Source organism: Grammomys surdaster, unplaced genomic scaffold (genome assembly GCF_004785775.1).
Source record: "Grammomys surdaster isolate TR1022 unplaced genomic scaffold, NIH_TR_1.0 126219, whole genome shotgun sequence".
In the NCBI taxonomy this organism is placed as follows: Eukaryota; Metazoa; Chordata; class Mammalia; order Rodentia; family Muridae; genus Grammomys; species Grammomys surdaster.
Window position 1 is genome coordinate 3,884,359 of NW_021621022.1, and position 9,664 is coordinate 3,894,022.

The window sequence follows — 9,664 nt, forward strand, 5'->3', positions numbered from 1 at the left end:
GTTCAAGATGTTAACTGTAGTAGAGGCTAGAAAACATTTCAAATCTGCTTTTCCCGAAGTGCAGGAATAAGTCTGTATCTGCAGTTGAACTCAAAGAGAATTAGGAAATAATTTTTAACTCATCGGCAGGAACTATGTGCTTTGTTTGCATTGCTGTGCTAGAGTCATACACGCTATGATGAGCAACATCTCCCGTTGACTTTTAATTGTGGTGAGGAGAAAATGCTAAGTGAATAAATATATTTTGATAAGAACAAGTGTGCTGAGGGGATAGAGGAGGGTGGCTGTCCCCAACACCGCATGCTCTTCAGAGACACAAAGGGTCCAGGAAGCAGAGCTGGCACAGGGGAAGGCAGGGCAGTGCACCATGCTGCTGAGGGTGGCCCAGCTTTCTGTGTGGACTAGTAGGAAAGTGGCCTCTGAGGCGTGAGGGGCCCCTGGTGCCTGCATCTGAGAGTCTTGTGTTAGTGCAGTTGGATCAGGGATTGGAAAGATCGCCCCTCACAGAGCACACAGGAGAGTAATGGGATAGGAAGACCATGTCGAGGTGGCAGGTGTGTGGGCGGGAGGACTGAGGTTAAGGCAGTGGTAGGTGTGGGAGGAGTGGTCAGGGTTCTGGAAGATGTGTAGGAGGGGGGCCATCAGGAGGAATGTCAAGGTGACAGTGTATGGCATCAGAACAGGCCACAAACACAAGTCCCTGAGTTGGAAAGGGTGGAAAACTGCCTGTCAGTGTAGGGTCACTGTTTCAGGTGATCCGGAGACACAGAGATGATAGGTGCCCTGGGGGGCCAAGCTGGGGGACAGCCACACCTGGGCTGAGCTGGGATGTGGGACATGCAGCTGGAGCCTTGTGCATTTAGGAAAGGAGCTAGTGGCCCTGGAGGAGCAGGAGCCAGCTCTGCCTTGATGGCCTCCTGTCATCCTCAGCAGGTCTGTTGCAAGGCCTCTGCTTCGCACTTAAGACCACAGGGCTATTTGCTGTCTTGGGAGGCTACTGTCCTGGGCTCTGGGCTCACTGGCTTCTGGGTTGGGTGGTGGCTTGGAGGTAGCAGCATGATGGACACAGTAAAGAAGGTGACTGTGTCTAACAAGGCTTTTCCATGATGCTTCCTTCCTTCCCTGCAGGAAAGAATGATGGCTCCATTGGTGGGAAACAGTATTTCAGGTGCAACCCTGGCTATGGGCTACTGGTGAGACCAGGCCGGGTCCACAGGGCTGCAGGCACTGGGCGCAGGCGCAGTTCAGGGCTCCAGCCTCAGGGAGCCCCAGAGTCCCGCAGGAGTGCTACCATCTCAGGCTCTGCCACCAACCTGGCTTCACTGACAGCTGCATTGGCTAAGGGAGACAGGAGCTACAAGAATCCTGAGAACCGGAAGTCCTGGGCCAGCTAGGATGCATCTCCCTTGTGAACACTAACGGGAAGGGGGAGACCTGGTTCCTCCATGGGAGCAGGGCCATGAATGCTTTTTGCACGACACGACGCAGGGATGATGGACAGTCTGGTTCCCTGCCCTCTCTGGGAATCTGGAAGCTGGACTTTCTTCCTCTACTTGGCAGTGGCAAAGGTTCCTCGGCTGTGCTCCCTGGTTAGGGTTGGAAGGTTCCAGGAGCCCAGAGACTCATGGGATGGTAGCTGGGTGGCAGGGCTGGAGCCAGCCCAGCTCCTCCTTGCCTGCTTGAGGATGTGTGTGTGGGGGGAGGGGGTTCCCAGCCAGATGTGTTGGGCTCCCCTTTCCTTATCCTGCTGACTTCACTAATGTCTTAATTTAAGCAATGATCCTAACTAGTGTCTTGCCCTCATGGACAGGACTTCTACCTGGGCCCAGCAAGCACACCAGTCGATTATCAGCCTCTGCTAACCCACCCCTCGTCCTTCTGCATGCCTCACAGGGTTTCTAGGAGGCATCTTTCTGGTGTCCCAGTGTCCTTGCACTCAGAAAGTCTTTTCTGCTGGCCATTCATTTCCTAACAGGATGCTTGAACTATATTTATTTAATTTATTTTTCCAAAAGTTAAAATATTTCACAAACCACAATCGCTGTCTGTCCTAACATGCGTGCCCAGGGCCCACCTTGTGCTTACTGGCCTCTGGCTGGCCAGAGCTGCAGCCTCTATCTTGGATAGTGGTTGCTGGAAGTAGCAGCCAGCAAATGAAGCCAGCCACCCTTGTGTTGCTTGATTGCAGACACACCATGGCTTTACTGTCACTGGAGGGAAGGCAGACCCAGGGGCTTGACATGGATCAAGCCTTCAATACCTTGTCTGGATCTGCCAGGCTTCAGAGAACTGGAGACTGTTTTGACTCTGACGATTCCTAAGCCCTGCCTGCACCCGGGGCCAGCAGCTAGGCAGGTAGTTAGTGAGTGCAGAGCTGTTTCCAGTTCCGTCTTTGGATCTGTGCTGTGGTCGTGGTGTATCCCAGGGCATTACCAATCACCTGTTCCCTGAGCCGTGTGTGGCCTGAGTCCCATGGTGTTGGTGGAGAGCTCGGTGGGCAGGTCAGAGTCACCCAGTCCCTGTTGTTCCGGCCCTGACCCACCTTCCATCTCAGGGTGTCATTACACAGGTGTCCTTGGCAGTTTGTTGTAAGTTTGACTCTCAGACTCTTGAGGAACCACAGCTAGCAAGTATTGGTAGAGGAATTGGTTCTGTGAGGACACCAGGTGGCTTCTCAGAACACCTCAGCCTCCTCTGGCCATCGTGGCCTCTCTGCTAGTATTGCTGACACTGAGTCTGGACCATGTGCATTGTCTGAATAGCCAAGTATAAACTTCACTACTGTCTGCTTGCCTAGACCTTCACCAGAGGCTTCTTAGAGTGATAGGAAGATGGGGGAGAGAGGGAGCGACTCTTCCTGTCACAGGCACAGACTCTGCCTGCACTCCAGCCTGGGAGTTGAGTGTTATTCTGCTCCTCCCCACGATCTACCAAGAGAGACCTGCCTCTGTTCCATTCTTGAACAGCACAGATGTCTGGAGCTGCCAGCTATAGGCAGGCACCAATTAGATAACTCCTCTTCCTCAGTTGGCATTTTGGGGATACCCACCAGGTGAGTTAGCACTGCCAATCCTGCCTGGCCCACTCTCATGGAAGCACACACCACTTTTGATTGTGTGCCAGTTAGAGTTTTTTTCCTTTCAGCGTACACAATGTCCCCTAGAGAGCAGTCATCATTCCCCAAAGGGACCAGAGTACCCTCCTCTAGGATGGCCATGCAGTGGGTGCTAGGGAGAGAAGTCCCTGTAGGTGTTAAAGCCAGTGGTGTTAATGCTGTGGGAAGGGACATTGTGGTCACCTGTCCCTTGGATGGCGTAAAACAGGATGTAAAGGTTACTATTGACTTCATCTTGTTATCCAGAGTTCTCAGGAGCACTGAAAGTCCTGAGGGATCTCATTTGGCCAGCTGTTATCCCGTGGTTCTGGGACCATCTTCTCTCCCCAGCCTCCGCTTTCCTCCCTGCTCCTTGGACCTGAGGTTCCCCACCCTTTCTACTCCCAGGTGGCCTAAGAATTGCCCCTGCCTCTGAAAAGTAGTACTATTTCCACAGAGCCTTGCAGGATACTCTTCATGTGAAGTGCTCCAGCTTCATAGGCAATTGGCCAAAGCACATAGCATCCTCCAGGATGGCTGTGCCCATGGCCTCCAGTGGTTGGGGCTGGGGCCCAGCTTTGGGTGTGTTCTGTAAGCGCAGTCTACCTGCACAGAAGGCTCTGTTCCCACACACCTTGGTGCTCAATGTGGATGGATCTTCGGGGGTCTCATGGCACACATGGCAAGTGTGTTAGAAGTTTGTCCTCATGGGTGTTATGAGCTGGTCCTGACCCTGTGTGCTTGTCTGCCATGAGCGCAGGGAAGTGACCTTGGGAAAGCTGGCACTTTGGGGTGGGTCTGAAGAGATGGGGCTCAAGTGCATGTGGGCCTTCAGGGATTGCTGTGCCAGTACTGCACTATGACCTTCATGTCCCCTGTGGGCTGGATGAAGACCATGAGCTGTGTTCTTCCTGGGCCCTCATGCTAGATGAGGCCAGACAGGCCAGCTGCAGCCTCAGCCCTCTACTTCCTGCCTTTTGGAGCAGACTAACACTAACTTGAGCTGGAAGTGATGTATAGGGGTCATGGTTGTTAAAATGTCTGGTAGTAGGGGGTAGGTGGTGGGTGTGCGGTTGTGTCCCAGGTGCCCTGGTCTAAGGGACAGAGGGCCAGTGTTTCTGGGCTGTGTTTAGTGACATGGCCTGAGGAGTTGCAGAGGTATAGATGGTGTTTCCATGGTTCCAGTTTTCTTCACATATCATGCCTTAGAGGTTCTGTGTGGGAAGCAGGAGAGTGGCTCATGTAGCATTCACTTGTCTGTCCAAGCTGCCTTTGCTACACGTTGCCCATGAAGGGTGACCTGAAGCTTCTAGTGCCTCAAGGCCCAGGCCAATTCAGGTCAGAGACCATAGGGCCATCTCTAGTGCCTTCCCTGGGACCAGTGTCTAGTGCTTCCAGTCCCAGACACTTCCCAAACCATCTCTTAGTCTATACGGTGCCTTCCTGTTGTGCTATGAACTCATGCTATGTTGGGAAAGTTGGGAAAAGCACGGGTGTATGGATTGTGTAAATATGAGCACACATGTGATGTTGATTACAGGATTACAGTGATTTGGTGCATGTTAAATGGGAATTAAAAATCCAAAGACCCTGTAATGAATAGTAAAGATGATTTATGTTGTATGAGGAATCAGACTATTGTAATTTTGTACCATACATGCCTTTCCATCAAGTGACCAACAGCTTCTAAATAAATCCAGGTGACTTCTTGCTTATGTCCGAGGTCAGTCTTTACTGTTCTTCCCTATCCTCACCCTGGGCTTCAACTTACTACACTGTCCCTTGGTGGTGGTCCTAGGGCTTCCAGAGAGCAGCAGGCTCCAGAGCACAGACTTCAGTGAGCCCTAGACGTGGATCAAAGATCCTGGGAATCCCCATTGGCATCATGGCCTGTCTCCAATCTCTTACTCATTTCAGACCCTTCCTTATAGAAGCCAGGCAGCAGGAGAAATTCCTGGGGGACCCAGACTAGAAATAAGTGGAGCTTCAGGGCTAGCTAAGAGCAGGGGTGTGTGTGCGTGTGCGTGTAGGCAGGGTTTTAAGCTATGATTGATACAGGCCCTAACTAGAGAGCAAAAGTCTTTCTACTGCTGTACATAGATATACCTTGAGCAGCGGTTCTCAACCTTCCTAATGCTGCAACCCTTTAATACAGTTCCTCATGTTGTGGTGACCCCCAACTATTTTGTGACTGTTGGCACTTCTTAACTGTAATATTGCTACTATTTTGAATCATGATGTAAATATTTGTGTTTTCCAATGGTCTTAGGTGACCCCCCTGAAAGGGTGAAGACCCACAGGTTGAGAACCACTGCCTGGGAACAAGGTGTTTTTGAAAGAGTGATAAGTTAGGGCTATGGAACCTCACTTTAGGCCTGCCTACCTGGAAGCCTGCCCTTTCTGGTTTTGTGTTAGGGAAGTGACCTCCTCTGTCACCCATGGGGCCCTACTCTTTGCCACTCTCTACAGTAAAGCATTGTTTCCAGAGTACTGGACTCACGTTCTTCCCCCTGCACCAATCATCCTTCTGCCTTTGTCTCATAAATAAAATAGCCTGAGAATGCTGGGTCAAGGGCACCTGGAAGCCCAAGCGGAGGTGACCATCAGCCATAGGCAGCTTCTGTCTACACAGGACTTGTTTGTATTCTCAAGTGCAGCAGTTATTCTCAGAGATAAGCCCTGCCAAACAGAGACAAAAAACGTGGCAGCCAGGAGCAGTCTCTTGAGATATGAGGCAGGATTTTGAATGGAACTGATCCAGCAGCAGGGGTGGGGGTGGGGATACCATCTTTTTCAGACTGCAGTTACCTGGCAGCCCCAGGAGAGGGCTGGTCTGTACCAAGCCCTGGAACGGGCTGTGGTGGGTGTCACACTTGATTCACTCTTTGCTTGCTGAGTGACTCAAGGAATGAGGGCACTGATTCTGGGCCTGGGCTCCCGCTCCTTTAAGAGGCTCAGGATGGGCAGGCTGCAGCAGGAAATGGAGAAAGCAAAAGCAAGCTACAGAACCTTAAGCTTGGCTGTGGTCCTGGGGAGGAGCCTTACCAGATGCGCCCCCCACTCACCCCCCACCCCCACCCCTTGGGGGCAGGGGTTCTGCTCAGGGTTTAGAGCTGTTATCTCTCAGCTCCCTTGTTCCTTTGGAAAGTCTGAAAGGCTGAGCTGGGGCCTGGGCATTTGCCTAGAATGTGGTCCCTATAACTGCAAAACCAAAACAAACTAGAAACTGCACAAGGGAGGGTGTACAGAACAGACCCTGTGTCCACTTTGGCCAACTGAGCACAAACACCACTCCCATGAATTATCTGGATCCAAAGAAATCCCGGAGAGACTTTGCTCAGTTATACATTTTATTCTCTAATAGGTACAATACTAAAATAAACACAAATTAAAAAAAAGTTTTATTAAAACAAAACTGTACAAAAAAGCAGTATACTACATTTTAATTACAGAACAGTCTACTGTCCAAAAGGCACTAATCCAGAATAGGAGATACAATGAAACAGGACTCATTGAACTATTTAATCAATACAGTAGAGCGCTTGTTTGACCATTTACATCGAGAAACAAGGGCTTCTTGCTACAGTCATCACACATTGTTAGAATCTGAGTCCTACTGGGAAGGTGCAGTATCACTCCCTAGAGCAGGCTCCACCAGGGGCCAGGAGGGGGCTGGGAGGGCGTGGGCAGCAGTGGGTACCCAAGCTTGTCTTGGCCTCTGGTGGGTTGGTTCTGGCCATGATTGGCAGCCATTCTAACCCCTCTCCTGTTTAGCACCGGCAAAGTGGGTTCTGAGATGCTCCAGGTAAAGAATTGGACCTCTGGTGACAGCTCCGATAGGAGAGGCATCTGGTAACCCTGTCTGAAAAGGCAGCAGCTACCTGGGAGACATGGCCCAGTGGTAGCCAGGGGGCTGCGAGCTATGCCAGGTAGAGCCACCTGGGCAATGGAAAGAAGTCTCCCCTTGCTCCCTGGGTCTGTGAGTATCCAACGATCTTGTCTGGGAAATTGGTTTCTAAAAAGGGAGTTTGCTTCCCAGAGACAAGTCAGAATGCCATACCATGCCTGGCCTCAGGGGTGCAAACCTGCTCCCCTGCCTGTTAGGTGGCCATACAGCTCCCTGGGCCCCAGCGTTATTAGCACGGACTCTGGCCTAAGGAAGAAGGATACTGCAGCTTTCCAAACAGTGTCATACACAGAGAAGACAAAGACAGGCATCTGATGTTAACAAAAATAAGTAACAAAGAAATGGGGTCAAACCAAATCTCTTCTCACAGCGCCCTATACTACACCCTCCTTCTGCTTAGCAGAAAACTGTACGTACACAAAAATACAAATACACAATTTTGTAGAACAGTCTGATTTTTAATATATTTATATATATTTATATTTATACGAGTGGCAGGTTAGTTCATTATATAGAGCTTTTTGCACTTTTGGCTCATATGCAACAAGGCTTATAAGTTCAGCTTTAGCTTTCATTCAGATTTTATAGCTTTTGAACAAATTTTTCACATTTAAAGCAGCATCCAATTTGCACTAGGAGTCTGTGGTGATTATGGGGAAAGATGGGGTCAAGAGGTTATGGGAGTGGGCGGTATACATTCCAGTGTGTGTGGCATGTAAGGAGGATTCCATGTGGACAGAGCTTGCCATGATGACCCCTTGAGGTAGACTGAACACCTTACAGCAGACTCAGACACAGGTGTGATTCACCCTCAGGGACACATGGCACACAAGATGGGGACAGAGACCAGAGGAGACACCAAAGGGAAACACAGAGACTAAGACACAACAGCCAAGGCCAGGAGGGCGCCCTGCCCCCTCCCCGACTCATCTGGCAGGATCCTACACCGCCCGTTAGGCTGAATACCTGCAGGCAACCTCAAGACATCTGGTCCCTGGTGTCTGGTCAAAACATGGAAGCCTGCTTTCCACTTCCCTGCTGGCCATGCCAGCTTGTTCCCAGACCCACAGTGAGCTACACACGCTGCACCTCAGCAGGCATGCATTCGGCTCTTGATAGAATGTTCAAGTCCAGTCAGGACCCAGCATCCTGGCCCCCCTGATGCTCTGACTCAAAGCTGTCGTCCCTCAATTTGCATCCAGTTGACATTCCTCTATTACACCGGCCAGACAGGTACTTGGTAGGTAGACCATGGACGCTGCGTCTAGAGGGTGACACATTCCTCAGGGGCAGCATGGTTTTGCATGCTCCACAGCCTCCCTTTTGCCACTCACCCTCTGCTTTCACCTCTCTAGATAAGGCAGAGTCACCCGCACCGTTTTACGCAAATGCCAAGGGTCTGCATTACTCCACTGTCTGAACAAAAATCCTGGATTAATGAAAATAAGGTGCCAGTGTAATGGATTGTTTCTTTCTACTTGTTACTGCTTACCAACTGAGCACAGCACAGTCAATGGCCTGTCCTATGCCCCATGTAAATAAAGGCCCACATCTAGCTCACACTTTCATTATTCCCCCAAAGAAACAGTCTCTCACTCATTTTAAAGAATGTGCATTGGATCTTACTACGACTCTACTGCTGATGGCCTTCGGCTCCTCAGTATCTGGGCTGTGGATGCAGTCAGGGCTCCAGTACACACAGGTTTATCAGCCATGAGCCCTGCCTGCTGGCCCTCTTAGAGCTGGAAATGGCCCCAAGTGCTGACTGATGGAACTTTGCTCAGAGTCTCTGGCCTGTTTTTCACTCAGTGACCACTGAGTTCTAGCTAAGTAGATTCCTTAAAACTCCCTCTGCTCCAAGACCACAGTCATATCAACAGAAGGAACACAGGAAACAGTGACAAAGCCAACCCTCTCCCCTTGCTTGCCCTTGTGACCATTCTGCCTGCAGAATGGCAGGGATGCTGGGTTGGGGAGTGGGGACGTGCATAACACCTGCCCTGAAGCAGGATGCATGGTGGGAAGGACAGGGCACTGGCCAACTCTCAGGCAGGTCCCAGAGGTCTGTAACTTGCTTAGGCACTTAAACATAAATGAGAAGTTTGTTTTAGAAGGTACTGCAGACCCAACCTAACCATGGCCCCGGAGGGGAGGCTGAGCCCATGGGGAGATTGGAGAAGGCTGTAGGCTCTTCCAGGGGAGACAATTGCCACAGTCTTGGCACCTTCCAGCCAGTGAAGTTATGTGGTGGCTCAGGGGCCAGTTTGGCATCTGTGGTCCCTGATCTGCACTGAATGAGGTGCAGACTGCCCTGACACACTGTTTAGGGTCATTGTGAGGAACCACTAAGAAGAGAGCTTTCAGGGTGGTACTGTGGTAGAACCAAAGAGCATAAAGGAGAAAAAGCTTGCCAGAATGGCCAAGTGCTTGGAAAGAAAGAGCTCTACCCACCCTGAGAACTTTGGTTTTGTTTGTCTGGTGCCCATTTTCGGAGATGAGTGATGAGATCTCCACTGCTTTCAATACAGTCAATGTGGGCATCAAGGCGAATGATGAAGGATGCTTTCTGAAAGCAGCCACAAGTGCTCACCTCCACTAAGCACACATCACACACATCACACACACACACACACACACACACACACACACACACACACACACAC

General features: G+C 50.7%; 1 protein-coding gene across 1 annotated transcript in view; it reads left to right on the top strand.

Annotated features, from left to right (window-relative positions):
- The window catches only part of Kif13b (kinesin family member 13B), a 159,126-nt gene extending 154,317 nt beyond the window's left edge, over positions 1-4,809 (top strand). The window contains exon 42 of the mRNA XM_028758708.1: positions 1,129-4,809. Within this exon, the coding sequence (XP_028614541.1) occupies positions 1,129-1,394 (266 nt within the window). The 3' untranslated portion in view covers positions 1,395-4,809. The remainder of the gene's footprint in view (positions 1-1,128) is intronic.
- The last annotated feature ends 4,855 nt before the right edge of the window (positions 4,810-9,664 follow it).